The sequence below is a fragment of the Anabrus simplex genome, chromosome 14, assembly GCF_040414725.1.
Source record: "Anabrus simplex isolate iqAnaSimp1 chromosome 14, ASM4041472v1, whole genome shotgun sequence".
NCBI classification, from domain to species: Eukaryota; Metazoa; Arthropoda; class Insecta; order Orthoptera; family Tettigoniidae; genus Anabrus; species Anabrus simplex.
In genome coordinates, this window is record NC_090278.1 from 58,612,986 (window position 1) to 58,640,407 (window position 27,422).

At 39.0% G+C, this 27,422-nt stretch overlaps 1 protein-coding gene across 1 annotated transcript; it reads left to right on the top strand.

The window, feature by feature from the left end:
• Positions 1–192: 192 nt before the first annotated feature.
• Positions 193–15,891, top strand: RpLP1 (Ribosomal protein LP1). Its single transcript, XM_067158492.2, has 4 exons — positions 193–403; positions 505–658; positions 7,562–7,663; positions 15,786–15,891. Exons 1-4 carry the CDS (start codon positions 332–334, stop codon positions 15,797–15,799), a joined length of 342 nt encoding a protein of 113 aa, XP_067014593.1. The 5' UTR covers positions 193–331; the 3' UTR covers positions 15,800–15,891.
• Positions 15,892–27,422: the final 11,531 nt, after the last annotated feature.

Consider the following 27,422-nt stretch of genomic DNA (forward strand, 5'->3'; position numbering starts at 1 on the left):
AATATTTGCAGTAAGTTTGTTGGAATGCCAATGCAGTTAACTGTCATGAGCACATCATTCTTGAGTGAACTTATGGTAAAGAAAGAAGCCTTTTTCTGAAGTGTCGAAGGAAACAGATCTTATCGATGTCTACGCTATTTGTCGATATCCATACAAGAACAGGAAGTTGGTGAAAAATGAGCAACGAATACACAGGGCTCAGGGGTTGTTCGTTCACTTCCGGCGCATCCATTAGTGAAGTGTGCTTGTTCTCGCATGAGCTAAGGCCAGATCGGCGACTTGCACTCCCGAAAACCTCTCATCCAGAGACCAAAGTAACAAATTTACAAATATGAGTTCCAAAGCTGAATTGGCCTGTGTGTATTCTGCTCTTATTCTCGCTGACGACGACGTAGCCGTCACGGTAAGTTGTTTACACTCACTTGTCGCATGGCGATGAGTCTTGGAAATGTGGTCATATTGTTTACTCTATTTATTTGCTTGTTTTTCTGCATTTTCTTTTAGAGTGAGAAAATTCAGACAATTCTGAAAGCTGCAAATGTGGATGTTGAGCCGTATTGGCCTGGTCTCTTCGCTAAGGCTCTCGAGGGTATCAGCGTGAAGGATCTGATCACGAACGTCGGAGCTGGTGTTGGTGCAGGACCTGCTGTTGGCGCAGGTTAGTTATCGTTTGTGTGATTATAATTTGTAGCTTAACGTTGATCATTACTTAATTGGAGTTACTCGAATTCTGCATGTCTGCTTACACTCAGTTTTGGTTCCTTGAAGCGCTCTTCTGTGGTCATTATGTAGCACCTTTTTATTCCTGTATTGTGCTCACCCTGTTAGGGTTTAAGGCTAAACTCCTTCCTTAATTCGTAGATCCTGTTCAAAAGGAACCATGAAGTCTAAATTGTCTGCCTAAGTTTGTGCACCCAATCTGTGTAGTATGGTGGTAGACATCACGCAGAAGAGGGTGAGGTAGAAATTCAGTATGACTTGCCATACTTTTATAGCATGATAAGGATGTAATATGTTAGAAATCTTAAGTGGAATTCCTTGTAGAGGAGAGATGTGTTCACTATGACAGCCAAGAACCCACTCGCCGTTACCTAGAAATAATTTTGCTTTTAATACAATTTATCACGTGCCATCGTCCATCGCCTAACTACTATCTGCGCACTTTTTAGCGATAGATTTACACCCTAGTGCTGAATTGGTCGACTTCGGTTATCTTCGAGATTTGTATTGGCAACCTATGAAACACAAACTAAGAATCGCTTATCGCTGTGCGACATCTGGCGTACACTTGACGTACTCGTACTATTGTTGTTTACACAGCAAAGCCAAACTATAGAATACATGCTAGGAACACGTTTCACATCGGGAAATATTATATATTCATAGGTTATAAACTTCGTGGTTCTGATCCGTATTGAATTGCAAGTACAATGTAATTTGCTTTCTTCAATATTATATAGTATTATATATTGTGTGTGTGACACAGTTGTTGGCGTTAAGATAATAAAGGGTTAGAAAATTCATATCGATCGATCATATTATCGATTCAATTCAGATTTCATTTCCATTCAGTTGGCAGTATTTACCGGAACCGGCAATGCTCCCTTCTTTCTCCTCACCGAGTGCAAAAATCTATCACTAAAATGTGCGCGTACAGTACATACCAGCATTTCCATTGGGTGAGAGACAAGACTTGCCATTTTCCAGCGCACACATCTAGGCACGATTATACTATCATTTGTTTCTCTCTCCCGCATCGGGCATGATTGTGCGGTGGACAGAGTTGCCAACTGTTCATGTAAAGAACTAGTCCTGGTTATAAAGCCATTGGTCTGGATTTGTTACGGTAGGTTAGTCACTGCCCTTCCGTACACCTTCCTAGATTGTACTTCGACCTCCCGAATTTGTTTTCTTCAATTTCTATGACGTTAGGACCACTTTTTTATTGGCGTCCATTCACACCACACAAACTTCTCTATAAAAGTTGCACCAATCAACGAAAGTTGCTTGGGAAAAACCCTACTCCAACTTCATAGTCTGGCCCAGAAGTTTAGGCAATATGCACCATAAAACAGAAATAACCTGTTTCAAATAGGGATAACTTTGACTCGGCAAAGAAATTATTTTTCTGCGCACTCACGTACCAAGGGCACCATCTTCGTTTTTCGGACGACAGATGAAAACTTTCAGATTGTTTTTCTGGAGCACAGAGAATTTAACGTCACGACCACACTTCTCGCACACTTTCTCCCTAGAAAGCAAGTCGTGCTGCCAATGGAATTCCACTAAATCACTGTATTTCTCATAATTGCACGCAAAAGCACGAATACTAATAACACACCACACAAAGCCATATCAATAACCTACGGAGTTAATGACAAAACAGTTGACAGTCATTGGTGGGCAGTTGTCACCAAACTGGGGGATTTCCCCTGTGCTTGATCGTAGTTCATTGGCTTTGTCACTAACGTATCCAGACCAATGGGCATGTCATGTGATATACTAGAGGCCTAAGGGCTGCTTTGCAGCTTCTAACCTGTGGGTTTATGCCCCCAGACCTCCTTTGCTTGATACAGACCAGTGGAAGCGTCACGCAGGATACTAGAGGCCTAAAGGCCCCTTAGCGGCTTCTAACCTACGCCCCCAGACCCCCTTTGCTTCATCCAGACCAGTGACCCAGTTTTTCCGCCACCAATCGAGATTCCAGCCATTGAGAGCTCTCTTGATGAGACACTCTGCATAGATGTTGTAGAGTTGAGGTGATAATATACAACCTTGCCTTACTCCATTTGTCACATTGAAAATGCCTGAGAGATCACCATCCACCTTTATGTTGCTGCATGGTTTTTATACAGGCCTCTCAATAACGATATTAAATTCAGTGGAACCCCAAATTCCCTTAGTACCTGCCACAACTTGTCCCACATAACACAATCAAAGGCCTTTTTGTAGTCCAGGAAGCAAATAAAGGCAGGGACGCAAAACCTGCGATATTTCTCAATTATCTGTCTCATGTTCAGGATAGACTCTTCGTGTTCCTTTACCTGCAACAAAGCCTGCTTGTTCTGCGGATATCTGAGGTTGTAGGAATGGTTTCAGGCGTTGATTTATCATCTAGAGCAGAACTTTGCTTGCATGGGATATTAATGGAATAGTATGATAATTGGAACAATCCCTTGTAGACTCCTTTTTGTGAAGAGGGATTAGTATTGATGTAGTCCAGTCCTTGGGCCATTCACCAGCTTTCCACACCATATTACATAGCAAAACAGTCATCTCCGTACAGGCCATGAAGGCCCTTGGAGGAGTGGAAGGTAAAGGCTTCCACCATCCATAACCTCTGCAGTTGATGGGGTAGAGTGGTTAGCTCCACGCCCGGCCGCCTTTGCCCCCAGGAATTAACCTAGTACTCATTTATGGTGTAGGCTGAGTGAACCTCAGGACCATGTGCATCTCCGGAAGTGGAAATCTAATTTCTTAAATTTTACGAATTCCTGGTGGGGATTCGAACCCACTTCGTTCCGGGCGAACCGAGCGCGCCTTTACCGCCTCGGCCAGGCATCCCCTACACCATATTACATACCGAATGTAAAACATGCATGCTCTCCTCCCCCATCACTTTCAGCATTTCTCCCGAAATACCGTCCATACCTGGGGCTTTGTTGTTCTTCAGATGATGGACAGCGTTCGCAATTTCAATGAATAATATATCAGGTTCTTTGTCGTACCGCATAGAAATTTCCTGTTCGGCGAATTATTTCCTTTGCAATACAGCATTTAATGCTTCTATCAGGATCCTATTCCACAAAAGTATGGTCTTGTACATTACAAGTAAATTCTCTAGTAACTAGTACAAATACGAGAGTTTCTGTTCCACAAAAGAATTTTCTACAGTGGTACTTTACTACTCCATACTTACAAATTACCATTGAGAAGTATTCTGTACCAGTGAAAGGACAATAATATATAAATGTACTAGTGCTATTTAAATATGCTTATTTCAGATACTTTTTGATAAATGTGTGGTATAGCAGTAGTGATAATGGTGGTGGTGAAAATGAAAACTACCGCCTGTACAGGAAAAGAATAAACTTCCAGTTTAACACTGTTATGTGAATACAATGAACGTTTTAGGTTAAGCACAATACAAGTAGAAGAACTTTTGATAGATATTGGGCATAGGTTAAAACATCCTACGAAATAGAAATAAATCTCTCTGCTAAACAACAGTTACTAACAACTACATTGGCTAGGGAATAGTGGTTGGTTCCATAGTATTTCAGATAGGCATGGGATGCCAAAATCTTCGGTAGGTCAATACATTCTGTGGTAGCTGCAATAAATGATATAAAATTTCCTCAAATTGTTCGTTGGCCTGAAAATACTGAACAAACATGTTCCAAGGAGGACATTCCTGGAATCATTAATGAGCAGAATATCTCGTACATACGTCCAGCTTTTCCCCTCAAAAGCTCCATGAGCTTTTCCCAAGTCAAATATTTCCATCCGTTTTTTCAGACTCGCTGTATGCACCGAAACTAATATCTTTCCTTCTTTCTGTTTCCTTCAAAATGAATAACTTCGTTTCTCTTTACATCATTTTAACAATTCCTGGAGTTTGCCATTTCGTAACAATTAAGTTTGGCGGCCAAGGTGTCAGACTATCGTGAAACACATGCGAGGATCGCGGAAGAACAGAATGGGTGATAATAAACTGAAAAATGACATTGTAGCATTAAGAAATTCACAGGAATATTAGTACTTTGAATCTTTGCTGAATAAGTTACCTTGAAATACGATATTACGATAAATGAGGCAAGCATAACCTAATGCAATGAATGGAATACGAAGATAAACAGCTGATTCATGCTGTGACGTACGTTTATTGATATGTCGTCACTTGTAAAACTTGTAAGAATTCGCTGGTAATATACAAGAGACTTTCAATCTTTTGTGGAACAGAAATGTACAACTCCATACATTACAAGAACCCACACTAGTAACTTGTAATGTACAAGACTTTTTTTTTTACAATTGTCTGAGATATGATGTTCTGCTACATACAATCTGCTGTCTCCTCCAAACATCGATTCTGCTGATCGAGTGTGAAAGGTTGGATGTAGTGGCATTTCTTAACTTTTTGCCGAGTAATTTTATAGCTTGTGCCGCCGTATTCTCCACAGATAAGTCTCAATTCAGGTTGTGGGTTGGGAGTCTCAATAGTTCGTAAAGGCTTATTTGCAGGCTAACCCAACTATGGTGTGTAAGTTAAGAAGTTTCAGTTTGGCCTTGTTGGACTTTCTGCGCTGGCATGGTCTAAACAGGAAATAATTGTAGCTGTAATGGAACATAGCAGGCTTCCCTGGAAGTGCTGGTGTGAGACTTAAGCCTGTTAGTCTCTTAGTGCAGATGACTTGGTTGGTGGACATCAGGCTACCGCCATCTCTCTTCAAAGCATGGTCCCAGAAACTTGCAGATGTTTACTTCTAGAAGGATTGTTTCACAGCCGAAGCTCTGTTTCAGGGTGTGTGTAGGAAATTGAGCAGTAGGGGAAGGAGGGGAGGGTTGAGACAAAATTTACATTTTATTCTTTTAAACAATTTTTCTGAATTTATTTTAATGATCAACTGGTGCAGTCAGTTCCCTATACCTTCCTCTTGAGTGTGTTATTTTCTTAAACTGTTAGATAATCAACAAAAGCCAAAAAATGTTCATAAATAGACACACTACATTGTCTCAAACCACCCTTAGTAAGGGAGGTTTGAGACACATGTATGGGAGGCTTGAGACACGTGTGGAAATTTACAGAACTGCAGTAAGTAATAGTACAAAATTATAAAAATCATTAGAACTGAAACTGTGGACATAAAAAGATATTTCTTGTGCACAAAATGCATATACAGTATATATTTTTCCAATGGAGACCTGAAATAGAAATCTACCGCACACAGTATGATGAAAAAATCAACATCGAATATGAGTTGCTTATGAGCACGCTGTGTTCCTCCAACAGTTATTGGCTTTTCCAGTTTCATAACTATATCCTCAGCTATAACATAACTCACATCTTCAGTTTCGGGATAGATGAATGTCTTACCACTTGTGCAACGTTTCAGAAATGTAATTTTGTATTCATTGTCACTGCGGTTCACAACTACTACTGATCCAACATAATAAACAATGTTCTTCTTGCTTGCAAATTTAACGAGAACATAGTCCCCAGTTTCAATGTTTTCAGGTGTGCGATCAAAGTCATCGGTTGCCAATACCTCCTCGCCGAAGGTAGTAAAATCTAACGAGTCTTCTGAGGCTATATTAAAATCCTCATAACTGGATGATCCATTTTCTTTTGAAAATGCAAGCTTAGATTTCTTCACATTTTTATCATGAAGTGGATTGAAATTCAGCCTCCTTTTCTTTGTATTACGAGCTTCAAACTCCTGGTGTATTTCATGTTTTACTGGAGTGTCTGTCAAAATTCTAGATTTTTTAGGTTTCCTTCCCATAGTTTTCTTCCTAGGACCTGCCTTCGGAAAAGGCCGTATCTCTTCTAATGTCACAATTCTTCCGTTGTCTACACTTCCTGAAGGCTGAGGACTTGATTCACTTGCAATAACCCTCTAACAACTTCTCTTCTTCATCCGAAAACATTTGGTTAGTGACATAGTTTAGTCTGTATGTTAGATTTTGTTTGCTGTTATCATCTGTTGCTTTTTATTTCTTAACATAAGGGCTCAAAGTCTGTTTATCTATGGAGAAACGTCTTGCTGATTCACGTAAGGCTCCACCTTCTATTACCGGTACTGCTTTAACTGCACTTTGAAGTCTATCGGGTGAAATACTGGTCCTCGTCTTCCCAGACTTACTTTTCCAAAAGAATGGCATACTGTAAAGAAGTACAGCAAGTGTAAACCAAGGATAATAGGTAACTGAATAGATAAACTGGCAAACTATCAAAGTACCATTTACAGTGGTAAACTATATATTCAGTTCTGACTGCATGTGACGGGGAGGCTTGAGACAGTGTCTCAAGGCACCCTTAGACATTCTGTCTCAAGGCTCCCAGCACCTCATGTATATGTAAATTCGCGCGAATAAATATAACCTCAAAAGCTAAAGAGTTCATTGTTTGTATAATTATAGCTTACCTCTTAAGTTCACTGATGAAATTATAACAGCTGTTAAGAATGTGTTCACTTAAACAAAAACTCAAAATATATCACGTCACCAAAAAATACTTCTCATATCTCAAAATACATTTATCACTCTAACTTCCACTCTTCAACAGAAATCACCATGAAACTCCATCAGCTCACTCCGGTGGCACATTGCTACAACTGTCATGCAGAAGTGTTGCCAACATATAACATGTCGAGGAGATATCACTGGTGTCTCAAGCCTCCCTCCGTCTCAACCCTCCCCTCCTTCCCCTAATTCTTTCCTGCTGAGATTTCAACATTTTGTATGTGCTTTTTAAAGATCTTGTCAGCAAGCAATATATTTCTGCTTGAATATTTGCTGTGTTGCCCATGAATTTTAGAAATGTTGTATTTTGTTCCAGCTGCTCCGGCTGCTGCTGCGGCAGAGAGTGCACCAGCTGAGAAGAAAGAGGAGGCCAAGAAGAAGGAAGAATCTGAAGAATCAGACGACGATATGGGCTTTGGTGAGTGTGAATCTTTGTTGTTGAACGTAGGAAAGTACAAATGCCAATGCTTATATTTTTTCTTAATATTCACCATACAAGTTATTTTAATGTGTGTCACAGGCAACTAGAAACGTTTTGTTCATTGGTTTGTATTGCACGCTGTAGATTGGAACTGAAACGTTGTGCGATATTGGATGCTGTTGTAGCTACAAGCAGGATTCTATGATATCTTTGAAACTCATTATGCCTACACTTCAGAAAGTATAACTTGGGGCGCTTCCTGCTGCTATGCTGGTTTGAACACAAGGCATGGCCTCGCAGTTCACCCAAAATTATACCTTCTGAAGTAGTTCCCAGGCTATATATAAAGTTTAGCTGGCACGTATTTCTGAAGCCTAGTTCCAAAAGCTGGATGCTTCGCTCTTTGATCGCATAAAACCTGGTGGTTTCTGTCGTGAAATAAGTTTTGCTTTTCTGTCCCTCACGAGATCGTCTTTTCCCCTATGTGACTTCCAGTATTCTCAGAGTTTTCAGTCAGTAACACGAAGTTTGTCTTAGCCGTATATAACACGCAATAACAAGAACTCGTAGCATTTGTTATCCATGCGTAGCGTGCAGTTTGTGCATTTCTTTAAAACCAGATAAATGGTGCAATGTGCAGCACTGAAATGTGAGTGTGCTTTTCAATTGTCTAATTTTCGTTTATATATATATGCAAACATTATACTTTGTCTAATGCAGCAACTCGTAACTGAGGGAAAAGAAATGTAGAATTGTCTAGTTGATACAGGCTACGAAAAACAGGCCCACGCTGCAGTGACTTTCACCAAATTTCACAGTGGGCACGTTCCACTCCAGTAAGCAATGCTCACTTGGCCTTTGCCAAGTCCATACACATCCATTGTACTGCCATAGTATGTAACAGGATTGGTGATGTTTTGCTGTAACCAGCAGCGAGTGTTCAGTTCAGTGATCTTTGGTTTATATGCTGCAGCTCGCCTGTGGAATAAAAGTACAGGCTATAGATTCCTCCTGATGAATTCTACTAATGGAATAATTTCCAGGTGCCAGTCAAAAGTCTTACCAATGAAGGTTGCTGGTTTGACTTCACTTGTTGAAGGCATTGTTTTGGCCTATGTGATGGAGGTGCTGGTCTTATAACGTATTTACTTGCATGCGTAAAATACCCCTTTTTTTCCCCTCAATTTTCAGTTTCAAAAATAGGGGAGGGTATAATGTCAACATTTCACATAATGTATGTTAGATTGGCATGGTTTAAAAGCAGATAAAGGAACTTCCAGTGTCTATATATCAGCACACAAAATAGTTTTTTAAATCTATGTACACATTACCACAGCTGACTGGTCACATGACTGAACGCGCTACTAGCACTGTCTTTCTCAACAAACTTAGCCCAAGCAAGTGTTCTGTTTTGGGGAATTCCTTACAATACAAAATATATTTATTCCTTATCAGAATAACATCTTTACCTGTCTCTTTTTGTGTGTGTAAATATTTAACCCCTTTACTGGGAAATAGTTTCACAACGTCAACCAGCCAGTGGGTAATTATTCAGTGTAACGTGCACTTTTGGAATGGGTACAGTAGCGTGCGGCAGGTGTAAATACTCAACAGAAAAATGTATCAACTTGTGAAAAATTGGATTTTATAATTCCACCTTTACAATACTGTAATTGTCTTTTTAAAAGACTACATTAAATTACACTTGTGAAACATGTTTCTTCCTCTTATGGGACATCTTCAGTCACAAATACAAAACATTAAAATAAGCGAGGACACGTTGAAATAAGTAAATAAAAGTCTTTGTATCATGTGACGTGGTGTGATGGCATCTTGTCAATCTTCAGTGTCAAAATGGTGCGGCGTGAACATGATAATCATATGTTCAAAACAACGAATTGTCAACTATAAAACACCGTAAGTGGCTGTGCAAATAAAATTATGTGGATATTGTACATAAAACAGTGTTGTGGTGATGCCACATTAAAATAGCTTGCTTGATTAGGAGGTGGAGTTATACTGATGCAAGTTGAACCTGATTGTGTGTTGACAATAGGGGCTTAAAAAAAGAATTATTTACTTATTTCAACGTGTCCTCGCCTTATTTTTAATGTTTTGTATTTGTGACTGAAGGTGTCCCATAAGAGGACGAAACATGCTTCAAGAGTGTAATTTAATGTAGTCTCTTTATTAAAGACAATTACAGTATTGTAAAGGTGGAATTATAAAATCCAAATTCTCACAAGTTGATACTTTGACAATATGGGCTCTAATATGAAGTTTATAACGTGCAAGAAAAATATATTTTACTTGATTTACTTGAATTATTAGCGATATAATGTAATTCAATAGCATTATGTTATTACCGTTTTTCTTGTAAACCTGCAAAATATATACATATGTATGCAGTGTGTTCATACAAAAGTGAATATAAAAAGTGTTCCTTTCATTATTATTATTATTATTATTACATTTTTCAAGTTTTCAGATATGCATCAATAGGTTCTACATACTTTCTGGTTTATAGGTCATTCGGAAATTGCACACAGTGTGGTAAATATGGAAGCTTGGGCAAGCACAAAGTGCCACGTCACATTCCTCACAGCAGTAGACAAGTTTCCCGTCGCCTCTGGTTTGACAGGCACACAACACAACGTTTTCTTGAGTGATTCCTACTTCTGGTTGGCGGTTTCTCAGATAATTCAACGTCTTTCTTAACCAAGCCGTGTTCACGTCACACGGAACAGTTTACTATGATACACAGACCAATTTATTATTTATAAGTTTCATATTCCGTATTGATTGGATTCAGTGTAATAGACAAGAAAAATGTTCCACCGATCAATACATTTGTGAATGAATTATTGCACTAGTACCGGTTTTGACCTATCTTGGCCATCATCAGCTAGCGCATCCGGATGTCTCATGAAAAATGGAAGTAAAATATATTGCAGTATGTTGCGTTAAAATATCTCTGATTAAAAGTGGTGATGGTTAGAATAAACTAAAACCTATTGATTGAGCCTGGACATGAGTACATAAACTCATTAAAATATATATGCCACATCATAAGACACTAAAAAATATAGTACATTAAACACATTAAAACATGGTATATTTTAAAAATGTCTATTAAAATTTGAGTTCATGTTGCGTTGCATTCATTCTTCAATCCTCTTGTAGTTCTTGCGTTAAGTTGAATATCGAGAATGTTCTATGGCTGATATACTTTGTATTGGTATGTTATAAGCACTCTTGTCATTAAAATTTGAAAATTGAGTACTGTGCAATTCAACTGTTGATGTAGTCAGGTAAGATTTATATATACAGCAAGATAGGGTTTAATTTTAGAGCAGTTGGTGGTGACACTTCTCTCATGAGCCCCAGACGTACTCGCAGCAGAACACAACAAATCTCCAAACATATCGGTACACAACCTCCGCAGCAACAACAATAACAACCATATAACATGCATAGACGAGAGAAGTGTCGCCACCAACTGCTCTAAAATTAAACCCTATCTTGCTGTATATATAAATCTTACCTGACTACATCAACAGTTGATTTGCACAGTACTCAATTTTCAAATTTTAATGACAAGAGTTCTTATAACATACCAATACAAAGTATATCAGCCATAGAACATTCTCGATATTCAACTTAATCAACACAAGAACTACAAGAGGATTGAAGAATGAATGCAACGCAACATGAACTCAAATTTTAATAGACGTTTTTAAAATATACCATGTTTTAATGTGTTTAATGTGCTATATTTTTTAGGCTCCTATTACACTATGCCGCCAGGCGGCGCCACCAGCTCTGCCACCGGTGACTGTTGGCGACACGTGCAGGGCAGCTGGTGGCGCCGCCAATAACGCGTTCAGTCCTACCACGGCCGCCTTGATGTGTGGCTCAATTAGCTTCCTACAATAGTTCGGTAGTTCTCGCAGGCAGAGAAGTCTAGTCTCTGTTTTTCTCTCACTTTTCCCTGCGCATTGTTTTATTTACGCGAGTCCGATGGAACAGCATCCTATGCAACAGAAATACATGCCTTCGCCAGGATTCGTGAATCAACAACCACAAATTCATTTCTTCCAGACTCAATTTCAACAACGCCAAGATGCTAACATGCCCGTACAATTTCCTCCATCTGCAGACCCTTCAGTCACATCAAATGAAGATTCTGATACTCAAAACATTGAACCTTTGCTGTTCAATGTGTAGTATATGTAACTTACTGTACATACAAACACTCAATATAAACATGTAAAACAATTTGTCTTTTTTATTTCATTTTGGAAATAAATGTTATTACTTTTAGTCACACTTTGGATCAATATCCTTTAGACAGAATAGGATAAGTTTGGTATTAACATACAAAACTGCATTCAGTAATATTAATGAAAGAGGAATAGAAGTATATCTTCAATAAGAAATATTGAACTAAAATATTGATATTCTGTTAATTGTTGCTGTTTCCAAACTAGTTAATATTTCCTAATGCAATGAAATTAATAACTTAAAATAAAATTTATTGTTTTACTTACCTCAAAGTGACTACAAGCTTTTCTTCTGGTGTGATGCACTTTCTCATTTTGGTATCTTCCCCGGTAATATCAACTTTTATCAACGACAATAATTCAAAGAAAGGCGATTTAGACATTCTTAAGTAATTAAAAATGTATTGTCGTCTGAACACAGTTTATAAAATAGAGTATAGTACAACCCTCTAGATTCCCTCAACGATAACATAGAGTATACATGCATGTTTCTCTCCCTTCGCCTTCTCTTCTTCATCAAAAGAAAAAGGAGGAGCATATAAGTATATTTGTTGTCCGACATGTTCTCTCATCACTATTGCACAGTAGACTGACCACGTGGTGGTCAAACCGAGTGGTGGCGCGACTGGTTGCGCCACCTGGCTGCCCAGTGTAATAGGCTCGGTATGATACAATGCCCCGCCACGACTCTCCGCCACCCGTGGCTGCCAACGCGGTCGCGGGGCATGGCAACCAGACAGCAGCCAGTTTGTGGCGACGCCACCGGCTCCCCTAATCTAATAAGCTCCATAACCGCCAATGCCCAATGACGAGCAGCGCCACTGGTGGCGCGGCTGGCTGCGCCACCTGGCGGCCTAGTGTAATAGGAGCCTTAATGTCTTATGATGTGGCATATATATATTATAATGTGTTTATGTACTCATGTCCATGCTCAATCAATAGGTTTTAGTTTATTCTAACCATCACCACTTTTAATCAGAGATATTTTAACGCAACATACTGCAATATATTTTACTTCCATTTTTCATTAGACATCCGGATGCGCTTACGTAACATCTTTGTAATTTTGTCCTATGACTGTAAATTTGTGTGCTAGCTGATGATGGCCAAGATAGGTCAAAACCGGTACTAGTGCAATAATTCATTCACAATAAATGTATTGATCGGTGGAACATTTTTCTTGTCTATTACACAGACCAATTTACAAAACGTTATCAGAAATGGATAATGGAGTTCGCAGAACAACTGTATCGTAATGACGACAACTCGCAAATTTAGTAATTTCAAAGTACATATGCACAAATAAATTCTTTGCAAAGAATTTGGCGCAGGCCGCACGAGGCAACACGAGACAGCTGTCGGACTGCCACCTTGACGCAAACTACTCGGCTGGCGTGAAACCAGATAAAAATGAATTGGACGGCAATAATCACATCCAATATGAATGGAATTAGTTGTAAATTACGATAGTAGATGGCTGAAGTGATTAAGAATAGGCAGACACCTATAGGCTGCTAACCCTACACATTAATTACAAGAACGCCTAAAGGCGTCAAACCCAACACTCGTGGGACCGCTGTTGACGCCTTTCGGCGTCAAACCCAGTTAAGGGGTTAACGGGGTGTTATAGGCAAGTAAATATCGTAACTCCCTGGGGTTACCCATTTCTCCAGTACATCACTTGCTGTTAAACATATCTGAAACTTGCCAGAAATCTCAGATGGAATGACAGAATTGGTAGGCACAGATAATAGTAAAATATCACAAATAGAGGGGCATTTCTCAAAGTACCTGGATGAATGACCACTGCAATTGGCTGAAGTCTGCAGTGGTAACAGTTGGGGAGGAGTTTTGATAGAGACTCACATCTAAGAAATGTGGAGAAATTACTGAATGGTGTGGACACAAGTCTTGGAGCAGGGATACAGGATGAAAAATCCAAAGCACTAATAAGAATGCAGTTCAGTCGAATGAAGTCAGGTGATTCAGGAAATGTTATATTAGGAACATGGAAAGCGAAGTGGATGAATATCATTACTTGGGTATCAGAATAACTTGTAAGATGGCAGAAGTAAGGACATAAAATACAAGTGAGGTAGGCATTTCGTAGGAAATTTGTTTATAGAAGCTTTTGAAATGTGTTGTTAAAGAATGCTGAAGGTGAAATGAGTGGATTGAATCCTGATTGGAGAGAATTTTTGAGATTTGACCAGAAGAGACAGAATGATAGGACACATCATAAGACACCTAGGACTTGCTCAGTTAGTGGGAGTGTTTAGTGGTTGGCGTTAAGAGGAGTAGGGGTAGACACAGGTGTGAATACGACAGATTAGAGTAGATGTGGGATGTGGTAGTTATGTAGAAATGAGGTTTGCACAGGATAAAGTGGCCTGAAGAGGTGCATCAAACCAGAGCAAATCTGTGTGGGCTAGTTTACTTCACAAAGCATCAACTGATGACCACCCACAAAACGTGTTATGTCCTCCAGGTAGACTCCTGGTGTGGGTACCAGAGAGCAAAGGCTGAGGGTAAAGATTGTTCTCATAAACATTCATTACCTTATGCTGTTACTGAAGTCATAAAACCTATTTATATAGATCTTAGTGCCAAAAATTTCTTCGAAAAATGTTTACATGGCCGAACACAGAACCCTAATGAGAGTTTCCATCATTGCATTTGGGAACGTGTGCCAAAATGCATATTTGTAGGTCTTCCTACTCAAAAAATGGGTGTATTGGAGTCTTTAGGAATGTCTCCAGGGGATGATATAGCCTCAGCATTAGCTGCAATTGATCATCGTAGGGTAATTGATGCTGAGGGGGCCGTATTTGAAAGCTTGAAAGAAGCCAGAACGAAAAGGAATATGAAAAGTCAGCAGGATGAGCGTTTCCTCAATCATGAGGAATATGTAACTGGAATGCATTGAAACTGGACGGGTTGGTCACAAACTTACATTTTTACTTCGATTGGCTCTCCTGAAAATTTTTATTTTTTAGAATATTTATTTTACTATCTCGGTGACCGTTAATGATAGATCTCTCAAATTTGGCTCGCGGTTTTAGTGTGCAATTATCTGAAAAGTAGACTACAATCATGAACATAGCTGTTTATTTATGAAGCATAGGCCATAACATAGTCAACAAAATTTATGAAAATATTAATAACAATTTTTGAACTTTTCCCACAAAATAACTATTTTACCAAATATCATGATTGTAGTCTACTTTGTAGCTACATGCTGTGGGTATCAAATGAAAAAATATCATTCATATCACACGAGTAGTTTCTGAGTTTACCCTTCCGACAGCTTGGAGTGATTTTGTAGACTTGAAAATCATCACAAGAAATAAACTCTCATAAAAAATTAACAATGAATTTTAACCAATAACTAATAATATAAAAACAATCTACAATGTTCATTCATTGCACATAATAATTTTTGTTTACCTAGAACAAGTGTATCTGGCCAAATTATGATGGCAAATGTAGTGATTTTCCACTGTTTTACTATGGTCTTCAGACACACGTGCCCTTAAGCTGAATTTGTACCCATTTCTGTATTCATTACTACAGCGTAGTCTAAATATGGTCTCATTCCTGCATTGGCTAGTAGGGATTTGTTATTTGCTGTTGAACCTTCAGTTCATATATTTGCTTTGATCTACTTCTGTCGACTTAAGAAGTGACAGTTAGTACCCAGTGATTACTTGTATTAGCTTCTGATTTATATGTGAAGACATAACTTCGAATGAGGGTATAATCCATTCTTATTTTAATTAAAATGTAATTTTTATTCTTGACAGGTTTGCTTATGGTTGTTGTTTTTGTTGTTACAGGTCTGTTCGACTAATTCCAAAACTCATTCCAGGAGGGATGGCTACACAACTTTTCCTTGTGCAGTTCTAATGTACATGTCTAATATAATAAACTGAATTTCCCATACTGTGTTCCTTATTATCAAATACTGATCTTGACCTGAATGTAGGGCCTACACTGCTACCCTAAAGACTGCAACACTTAGGAAAAAATTAAGTTTCTGATAGGTAATTTACACTTAAAAGTTCATTGCGATTTATTATCCAGCTGTGTGGCTGAATGGTCATTGTCCATCCTTCGGTTCTAAAGATCCCTGTTTTGATTCTCAGGCAGGTTGGGGATTTTAACTACTGGTAAACTCCTGCGATGTTTGAGTTAGTCCCAATGCACCTCTTATACGCACAACATTGCATGCATCCGGCCATTAAACAGGGCCAAAGCCACCTGTTCGATGCAGTTCACACATGCGATCCTATCGTGTTGTGGGGAAAGTTGTCTTTATATTTATTATAACTTAATTTTTTGTTCTTTAAAATCGTGTTCTTTGTAAATATCCACTTGTTCCGCTTTTATGGCTGAGATAATATATTTTGACGAGGCATTTCTGTTGACCTCCTGTGGGTGGGGGTGACAAATGAAGAATACGCCCACGGTATCCCCTGCCTGCCATAAGAGGCTACTAAAAGGAGTGACCAAGGGATGATAAAATTAACCTTGATACTACTTGTAATTAGTACCACCATGCAGGGAACCCCATGGGTCGCTTATACTTGCGAGTAGTACCACTATGTTAGGTACACAATGGGTTTGTAATTAGTAGCAATAGAGTGCATTGGCGGCTTTTACAGTACCCCTATGTGAGCAACACCATGGGATTAGCTACACCCTGTTTCTGCCTTGCCTATGCTTAGTACCCACTCTGAGGAACACCATGGGATAGTGTGGGTCCCTGTGTTTAGTCCACTTATGTGAGGAATGCCATAGGTTTGCGTTGCCTGTAAGTAGCGCCACAGTGTGCGAAACGCCATAGGTCTGTGTTACATGTGCGAATTTCATTACCTGTGCATAGTACCATACTGTGTGGAATACCGCGAGTCTACGCTACTTTTGATTAGTACCTCAACATGACAAATATCATGGTTCTATTTTCCTGGCAATTATGAGGGGCCGATGATCTGGATTTTGGACCCATTTCGACTACAAGCATCATCACATCAGTATTGTGCTTTAGAAGCTGTCCCGTGGTCAGTAATACTATAGTTAAACGCTAAGTTTCTGGGAATGTGGGGCATTGTGGGTCGGATCCACTGATTTGTTATAACTTCATATCCATTCTTCGTCCTCACGTTTTTGAATTCTGGTCAGTGGAGGATTATGGATTTTTAAATTGTTATATCATTTCGTACCATTAGGGGCCGATGACCTAGATGTTAGGGCCCTTTAAACAAGCATCATCAGCATTTCTGTTGTGAATTTATCCTACAAAGATTACTGCGAAATATTGCCGAACACCTTTCTACCGGTAAAGATACTGATAGCTTGTGCTTCCAAGTTACTTTTTTTTTTTTTTCTTCAATTTATTGCGAGGCACAATTCATTTTCGCACTCTTTACACATTGGGTTAAGCTTGGTGCTTTTTCTTTGGCATGTTGTATGTAAATGTGACTTTAACGATAGTATTCGGCATATAAGGCTATACACTAAAAAGTAAATGTTGCTGCCCTATTCTTTTTTAATTTTTATATGGCTCATCGCAGTTTCCAACTTGGTTAATTACATGTTGAAATCACGAGACATAACCATCAACAAACTATTCCCAACACGAGTGAGTCTGTTTTCAAGTTTAGTTAGGAATTAAGGAAATGAACACTCAATTTATATATTTCTGCCTTTATTTTGGTATGTGCATTGTTATAACCATTTTCTTTGGTGTTTGCTGTAAATAATTAAGCTCTCGCCTTGAAATTTGCTCATCGGGCTGAAGTGAAACCACGCTGTAATGATACACACCAACAAATATACTATATATACATATGCCATAAGTCAATAAGAATACACAAAGTCTGTCTGAAAACTCGTTACAAGACTAAGTAACCTTGAAATGTAATTTCCTTCCATTTCAACTGTGCTGATCTTTCTAGAAGAGGTAACGTTTACCGTTTCGGAGGAGTTCTAGCACATTTTTCTTGCTTCTTATGCATCCTAGTTGAATTCTATAGATACGAAATATGACCGTATTAATAAAATACTGCCTTCAACATTTCACACCAACTACGTTATTAAATGCATTATTTGAACATGCCACAGTTATACCTACCTGCTGGTATTACTCACAGATTTACTATCTTATACATACATACTGTATGCACCCGTCCAGGGTTCCAGTGCATAATAATTTCTTAATTGGCTTATGAAGTGGCTGTAAGGATTTATTTGACGAGTCCCCGGAATCGAAGCCCATCACCCCTACTTGAGTCTTTCCTATACTCCGTACGGCTCTACTTCTAAATTGACGTTTTAGCAGATTTTAGCTCTGTCTGGTGGTTATGCGCTGAAGCATAGACATCCAACCAATCCCAAGCAGCCACTCGTATAGATTTATATCGGCAGAGCATGATCTCGAAACCTAGTTGCCAACTCTAATATTTACATTCGCCACGTGGTTAACCTAACTCGCTCAAAGTGTATGGTATTCGGTACGCTTCGCGATCTTTTGCATTTTCCTTCAGTAATTAGTGTGCTTTTTATATTGTTGGAGGGTTCCAGTGACTCTGAGATCAGTTGAGTGTTCCCATTGTAGGCCATAACCTCATTTCTGTGCCAGCCATTAGCTGTTAGTGATGTGTTATTTCCTCATTCTCTTTTATTGTTAATAATATATTCTCTTTTAGTGCCAGATATTGTTAGAAAGTGTAGTTCTTGTGAATTTGTTAACAATCCATATTCACATTTTTTTTCTTAGTACTGTATTACAATTTAAAAGGGATGTTTACCGCGGTCATATTGCATCAGCTGTTCTCGCAGGCGTAGCGCGCTGGCAACAGAGGGAAGGCGATGCTCATTTGTTTTGCGAAACTTCAATTTAGAAGTAAGGCCGTGCGAAGTATAGACTGGTTCAAGAGCTTGGGTACATGGTATGTCCGGAAAAGGGCTTAAACTGTTTAATTCAAAGTAGGAGAAAAGAGTCTCGGATATCAGAGAAGTACGAATATACTACTAAATGAGAAAGAAAATCGTCTATTTTTGCACAAACACTTTTAATTAGCTAAGGAAACACTTTTATAATACATTACATAAAGATATTTACTGATACAATACATTGATTCAGAAATTAGGTTTGAGCTTTGGATGTCTCTTTCTGTCTATCTCAGATAGGCATCTTATCACTTCATAACCTTCAACTGATTGAAAATATATCAAAAGGACGTCCCCTTTTAGAGCCACTTAACACACAGAAAAACCTTATTATAATTGTATCCTATGACAACACTGTACACATCTTTCCTAAAGGCATATCTCTTTTACGGCATGAATTATTTCATTCAGTTTATCCTTTAATTTATATATCACAATACCCTGAGATCATGTTAATTGAGGTTTACTACAAAATTCCTGAGCGCATTTAAAACACATGATAGTTATGTCACACTGTCTGCATTAATGACTGTCTAACTTATCGTATGGAGTATTAACTCCTTCATAACGTCTGCTTCACTGGGATTATCTATACACTAATATTACACATGACATTTCAACGATGTTTCTATAAACAGTGAATATAGCAATCAGCAACCAATATCTTACAACATATGATACATGATAAACACTCACTAGAAGAAATAACATAACGCTCTGCATTGCATCTCTACGCAGGCAACAAGATCTTGGCACTATCCATCTCATTTCCCACTGATGAGCAACAGTCCTCGCCAGAATCTGGGACTTGAACCCAGGGACTTCGACATGTGGGGGGGGGTACAAGTAACTATTCTCATTTTGGTTCCGTATTGAAGATGACGTATGTCTCAAATATTATTACAATATTTATAAGTCCACCTGTTCAGTACAATGTGGGGGGGTGTCACAACCTGAAAACCCTATAGCATTTCTTTTTTTACTTTAATAAACCAAAATAATAGAAAGGTGGGAGTATTTCATTCATTTATCACATCTGGGATCAATACTTATAAAGATAAAAATTTCATAATGTTCTGTATTGAAATGTATCGCAATGAAATCGAAATAATAAGGTAGTTCAACCTATTCAATACAAATAAATATGAAATGTAGTATTACATTCCTATTTAATTAAAAGCGGTACCGGTTTCGACCCTAATCTGGGTCATCATCAGCCGAATAAAATGCAAAAAGCAATGCATAGGTAAATAAATTAAAGAGTCTTTCACAAAAACAGTTGAAGAGGCAAAATATGTTAATGGGGATTGGCACTGCAATTTTAAATCGTAAAATCTAGAAGTAGAAAGTCAGGCACTTATAAGAAGTAAGGCGCGATCTTCTGAATAGTAGCACAACACACGCAAATTTCAGCACTGTCTCATAATGTTTACAAGAAGAGGTGAAAAGTTAAATGAGGCGCAATGTCAATATAATGAATGTGAAGTCCCAAAATTTGTTTAGAAGTCGAAGATGAGTCGCTTGATTGAAGCGAATTGCTAGCTCCTGAAGATTAGCGCAACACACTCGATGTCCGGCACTGTGCTTTCAAATGCCGACTGAACTCGGTGAATAGCTTGACGAACCAGTCTGTAATTGCTTCGGTTGCGAAAATGTGTGTGTGTATATATATATAAATAAATAATACAATTTAATATAATTTAAGAACGTAAACAGGATCTTGTAGATTCTTTAGAACAGTTGACGTAAAAAACAATTGTGAAGAGAAAAATGATAAAAAGCGCAGTACCGGAAACAAATGAAAACATATTTTGCCTCTTCAACTGTTTTTGTGAAAGACTCACTCTTTAATTTCTTATTTACCTGTTCATTGTTTTTTGCATTTTATTTGGCTGATGACCCAGATTAGGGTCGAAACCGGTACCGCTTTTAATGAAATAGGAATGTAATACTACATTTCATATCTATTTGTATTGAATAGGTTGAACTACCTTATTTATTATTTCAATTTCATTGGGATCTATACGACAACGTTGTTTTCTTAAGTTTATGCATGTCTCTGTTGTACTAGAGGGGGAAAAAGAGTGAACCAAATGTGTGTCCCTTCACAAAGTGGCAAACAAACTTCACTAGAGCTACCCCTGACCATTCCCTCATAAAACTGTCAGGCGGGTCAGCCCGCTCATTCTTTTTTTTTTCTTCCCCGCAAGGCAAAGCCTCGTACTTTACCTGCTATTCTTAAATATTTGTATCATCACAAAGACAATCTCTTTCTTCGATTCATTAATATTATCAGTGTAACATCATATACCAGCCTACATTTGGCCTCAATTATCTTATTCTCAAGGCGGCATTCTACATCGCCCTAATTATACATATTCAGCAGGGGACCTCATATATTTAACACCACTGCACTCTCAAAATTACGAACTTGCATATCAGGTTCCGTCTTCTCATTCCTAATAACCCGAGAACATGCAGATTTAAATAGAAGATCCTAACCTTCAAAGAGGGGGGAAAAAAAGAAACACGGCTAATTGCGATCTACATAATTCACTTACACCCCCACAGTTGACCTTTGTTGTCGTGGAGTTTGCAGTCTTAAATCTAGACAGGAGGAGTTTCTACCAGTATGTGACGTGCAATCAAGAATGAATAATTGGAAACTCTTATGATGAATCATAGCATTTAATTGTAACTTCGAAACGACTGGATCATAATACGAAATTTTATCCCTTTACATTACGTCACGTCACCTAGAAGTTGTGCTAGGGTCTTATAGAGTACATCGGGGGAAGATGCCATACTTTTTGGTTCTACATGAAATTCGGACGGGAAATTTTTAGATTTTCAAAACGAGATTTATCTCACATGTTTAGCAAGGTTTTTTCTAACCGAAAACTAGTGTATATGTTAAAAACACAGTATATGTATCCTGTAGTATTTCGTTTTTAACAGGTTAGCGTACTAGGCATCTCACCCCGAAGACTGGGGTAAGATGGCAAAATAAATTTCATACAAATATATGAATGTTACAATTCTAATATGTGATTTATTGATAAAATGTACAAAAAAACAATAATGTATTGCAATTACCAACTCTTCTACGGTTGATGTTTACTGTTTTTCAGCACAGTCGTTACACAGATCTGTTTCATGAAGCCATTTCTTACAGTCAATGCACTGAATCCAGTCCACTTGTGGTCCGTTTCTTTCGTAGTAGTTTCTTTTGCACACAACACAGTTGATTTTCCTTTTCTCCCTTGTTTGCTGGAAGTTTTTCTCGTCCCGGTCCTTCTCTCTTGCGCTTCTTTCAAACATTTTAGATTTTCCTGGTTTGTCAATACAGTTGCAGTTTTCTTCCTTCTTTTTTCTGGTGGTTCCAAAATTGGTATCGGTGCAATATTTTCGAAAGAGGTCCCTGGTTTAGCTGCATCTCTTGTAGTAGATGCAATTCTCGAGCAGGCTGTTTCATGTAGGTCTACGGCGTCATTCTCTTTGGAAGATGCTGTCCTTATGGCGGGAATAGCTGCAGGTATGTTTCCTGTGCTAACAGACTCATTTGGAGCGCTGGTTTCTGAGTTCACAGATCTACCAAGAATGTTAATTTCATTAGGATGTCTCTCAGTTGAAACAGTATCAGAAATAGAAAATGCTTCCTCTGGTATTTTCTGTTGATTCAGTGGAAAAACACCGCAGGCTTCAAATCCACTAGTGGCATTTGATTGCGTTGCACTTTTCTGCCAGGCCTCCTTCAGCAAGGGTGCAAACTGGGCTCTTGACACCTTCCTACCCGGATGAGATACCGTCCAAATCCGCATTGCCTTGTAGAAGTGCTTCAGTGATTTAAAGAAGCACCGATCTAGCAGCTGTAGGAAATGGGTCGAATGAGGAGGCAAGCAAACTAAGATGACATCATGGCTATTTGCAAGTTCCAACATCTCAATATCAGAACTATGAGATGTATGGCCGTCTAGGAGTAACAAAACTTTACCTTGTGGTTTCCTTGGAATGAAGTGTTCTTTCAGCCACAACATGAATATTGCTGAATTCACATATCCCGAAGTTTCGTTCATGAAAACTCTTGAGCCATTTGGAAGAGAATCCTCCCACTCCAGTTTCTTATTTTTACCCTTCAAAGTACAAGCTGGGGGCAAAAAATACCCTTCAGCATTACAACATGCCATTACGGTAATAGTTTCCCCCTTTTCTCCACAGGTCATTTGATTTACCGTTTGGGGAACCCTTTTCAGCAATGACCGATTCAGTTCTGGGGTTCATCTGGAAACCAGTCTCGTCCATATTAAATATGTGGCCTGGTTTATCAATTAAATTATTCTCCAAGAGAACATCCTCTAATAATCTGAAATAATTTCCAATGTCTTCTCTGTTGAGAGCCATTGCTCTATCGATGGAAAGACCTTGGGGCTTCCTCTTCACAAGATCAGGAAAACGTCTCAAGAATGACTGTAACCAATCCCAGCCTGCCATGCAAGCATCCTTGTTGAAGTGATGAGGAATGTTATTCGCTTCGGCAAACTGCAATGCGAGTTTTCGCAAACCTTCTCCAGTAGCAGGGAAACCGGAAGCCTGTAGTCTCTTAATGTAGAGTACAAGTTGTTTCTCATTTTCTGCTCCAAGGCAACCTAGGAAACAAAACACAAACAACAAACACAATATGTTTTACTAAAAAGTAATATTGTTTTATTATGGTAATTAGCATTTATTATTATTATTATTATTCGTTCTGACTTTTTATTTTATTTTGCATATTTATTTATTTATTTATTTATGGTCCAAAACTCAAAATAAATGGTATGATTAAATGTCTTACTTTGAGGTCCCATTCCTCGTTTTTTGTCATCGTTCTTCTCTATCCACCTTTTCAAGGTCCAATAAGGAATGTTATACTCCTGAGAAGCTCGAAAACAGTTCATGCCACCAGTTTTAACATGTTCCATTGCTAACTGGAGGCTCTCTTCACTCCACTGTCCTCTATTCGTAGTTCTTACGTAAGTTCTAGGCATTGTCTGCAAATAAATAAATATGGAAATTTTATTATGAGTGTCCATCTTACCCCGAAGAAAATATGGTGTCTTTCCCAGCGATCGAGGTGAGATGCCAGTTGAAATATGTGATCCAATATGGCAGCAAACAGGTAGTAACTTGACACACATATAGTTCAAGATATGCACTACATGATAAACGCACAGTTACAACTGGTACAGGGGTATAGAAATTTACAGCGTAAATTTTAGTACTTACCACAGATTTTAGGCTCGCAAAGGCGAACAATCTCCGTCACAACTGCACTGAATGCTTGCCGCTCGAGACACTGACTCAAGGAAGTAGTGGACCGATCAGTGCTGCGCTCTGTTGACACCGTGAAGTAATAGAAGCAAATAGGCGTCTTACCCCGATCCAGTATAACTATCATGCAATATTTCCCCATAATGAATTAAATAAGTGGCACAACACCACAAAGAAAATCTTACAAAAAAAACTATAATCCCTCTAAAGCACCGTTATGGCCAAATAGAATTCAGAGTATTTACATGCATGCTACATATTTATGTTAATGTGACTATCATGCTCATATGAATGGATGAAAACCATAACGGTATAAGTAGCATTTTGGTCATTCAGAGAAAACGGCATTTAAACATCTTCAACACCCATATAAAGCATGCTATTTGTAGTTATACCACCCATCCCTAGAGCGCAGAATATTACCACTATCACTTGTATCTCTTTGCTAGTGAAAGGATACATCCTCCCAGAGTTACATCCTGCACTTAACTCATTTTTTAAAAAAATGTCACTTATACCGTTATGGTTTTCATCCATTCATATGTTCAATAAAAATGTACTTAGCACTCGGATATCTGCCATCAGCTTTCCTCAGGAAGTGCTGCCATCAGTATGCCTTCACTTGCGTTGGCTCCCAGAATCCTTCTCTGTCGATTTGTCTGCATGTTGGTTGAAACCTCGTCTGGTGTCGGAAGCTCTTGAATATCACTGCTGTGTTTGTGTAACTACGGCGGACTGCTCACAAGACATCTTCAAACCCGGCGCTCTCAGAGGTCAAATATGCAAATGAGGAAGAACTAATTTGTCATAAATGCGTTAATTATAACTCTGCTATGACTAAGGATGTCCGGCTCCATGGCTAAGTGGTTAGCGTGCTGGCCTTTGGTCACAGGAGTCCCGAGTTCGATTCCCGGCAGGGTTGGGAATTTTAACCTTCATTGGTTAATTTCGCTGACATGGGGGCCTGGGTGTATGTGTCGTCATCATCATTTCATCCTCATTACGACGCGCTGGTCACCTACGGGTGTCAAATCAAAAGACCTGCATCTGGCGAGCCAAACATGTCCTCGGACACTCCCAGCACTAAAAGCCATACGCCATTTCATTTCATGACTAAGGATACTTATAAACTCCAGCACCCTAGTCCTATATCGGTTTTTGTCCTGTAGCCCGATATCGATACTTTCATTTGCATATTCCAGTCTCCACAAGTAATTTAATCTCGGAGCATCCCACACTAGCCGGTCGCCATCACAGGATATGAAATGAAATGGCGTATGGCTTTTAGTGCCGGGAGTGTCCGAAGACAAGTTCGGCTCGCCAGGTGCAGGTCTTTCTATTCGACACCCGTAGGTGACCTGCGCGTCGTGATGAGGATGAAATGATGATGAAGACAACACATACACCCAGCCCCCATGCCATTGGAATTAACCAATTAAGGTTAAAATCCCCGACCCGGCCAGGAATCGAACCCGGGTCCCTCTGAACCGAAGGCCAGTACGCTGACCGTTCAGCCAACGAGTCGGACATCACAGGATATGAATATTAGGTATTAATATTTTTTTTACTGGTCATTAGTCGACCCACTCCGTTTCACTAATCATTGATACGATATACAACTCACTGTGTTTCAGAAAATACGGAGGGTGCCGCCAGATCTACTAAAATGATAGCTAATAAGCCGCTCACTGTTATTGTAGGTTCAAGCCTTACTGTAACACTGCTACTGAACTATCCTTGTATTTAATTACTTCCTTCATTTAACCTCATTTATATAATTCGTATAATTTGACATAATCCACCACATTCACTCAGATCAATTTCATAACTGCACACGTAATAATTCACTTCAATCGACCACCTCTTCTTTTTTTTTACAACCCCGTGCCGCTCTGACACATAATCGAAGTACATTTTTTTAATCACATACAGGTCATAGCAAACTGAATTAAAGACGTAACGAATATTTGGTACTCAGCGCACTGTCACTCATTATGTGTTGTCATTTACCACTACACAATACTGATCAATAAGAACCTTCACAATGTGAAACACTAAATGTTCACTAAAGAATGAGTCTGCTGATTAGACCGAATGCACAGGATATACTGCCTTCTTGCCACTCGCCTTTATAGTGAGAAGCCTTATTTTTTTTGGAAGGGGGGGTCAGACCCCGCCTCCTTGTCCAACAACAAATTAAAGACTGTACATCCTTCTTTCCACTGATCAATTTTCGTTCCGAGTCCTTCGCGTGTTCGTCTGCAATCACCAAAGCGCCAGTATCAATTCTCAGTAGGTGGAGCCTGACTCCTGGGATTTTTGTTTTCCTGGTCCTGTCAGAGTCGGGCATCTGGTTTCACTCTCTTCATGCCATCAACTATCTGCGTACTTCCTATTATTCTTATTATGTAGAATTGTTCTTGGCATGATAAATCCGCATAAAATCTCATTCATCGAAGTCATAACTCGAAATTATCCATCAAGTATTTCTGAGTTATTAATGTTAATATCATCGAAACAGCTGAAGGCTACGCATTGGTACCACAAGATATTTAGGGGAATACATGGGGTGATATCGTCGCATATGTTGAGACGACTTCTTTCAGGTTGTTTCGTGACCTCACTTCTCAGTCATGTGACATGTTTCTCGTTCCAGAGAAAGAGCGAACTTCACTTACAAGTGCTTGTACTCCCTCTTTTCCCAATTACGCGCGACTCTTCGGCGGGCAGCTCGAATCCCGGAACCGTCAAGAATATCCTCGTTTGGCGGCTATTTAACGTAGAACTGCGCGGAAAACCGCATATTCTCTATGCAGGATGTCTCTATATACATATGATGATGTCATGAACGGTTACAATACATACATTATCGTTATAGACTGTTATGCCTTTCAGCGTTCACTTTCCAAGCCTCTGTGAATTTACTAAACGTCGCCACAATCCTCGAATTGCAACTAGTGCTGTGGCCTTACTTAGTTCTATACCTCTTATCTTAAATCGTTGGAAACTGAGTCTAACCATCATCATCTTGGTCTATCCCTACTTCTCTTACCCTCCATAACAGAGTCTATTATTCTCCTAGGTAACCTATCCTCCTCCATTCGCCTCACATGACCACACCAACAAAGCCGGTTTATGCATACAGCTTCATCCATCGAGTTCAGTCCTAAATTAGCCTTTATCTCCTCATTCCGAGTACCCTCCTGCCATTG

Coding starts and splice junctions, on each gene's coding strand:
- RpLP1 (XM_067158492.2), top strand. CDS start 332: ATGAGTTCCAAAGCTGAATTGGCCTGTGTGTATTCTGCTCTTATTCTC. Junction 404..504: donor ACGACGACGTAGCCGTCACG/GTAAGTTGTTTA, acceptor ATTTTCTTTTAG/AGTGAGAAAATTCAGACAAT. Junction 659..7,561: donor AGGACCTGCTGTTGGCGCAG/GTTAGTTATCGT, acceptor ATTTTGTTCCAG/CTGCTCCGGCTGCTGCTGCG.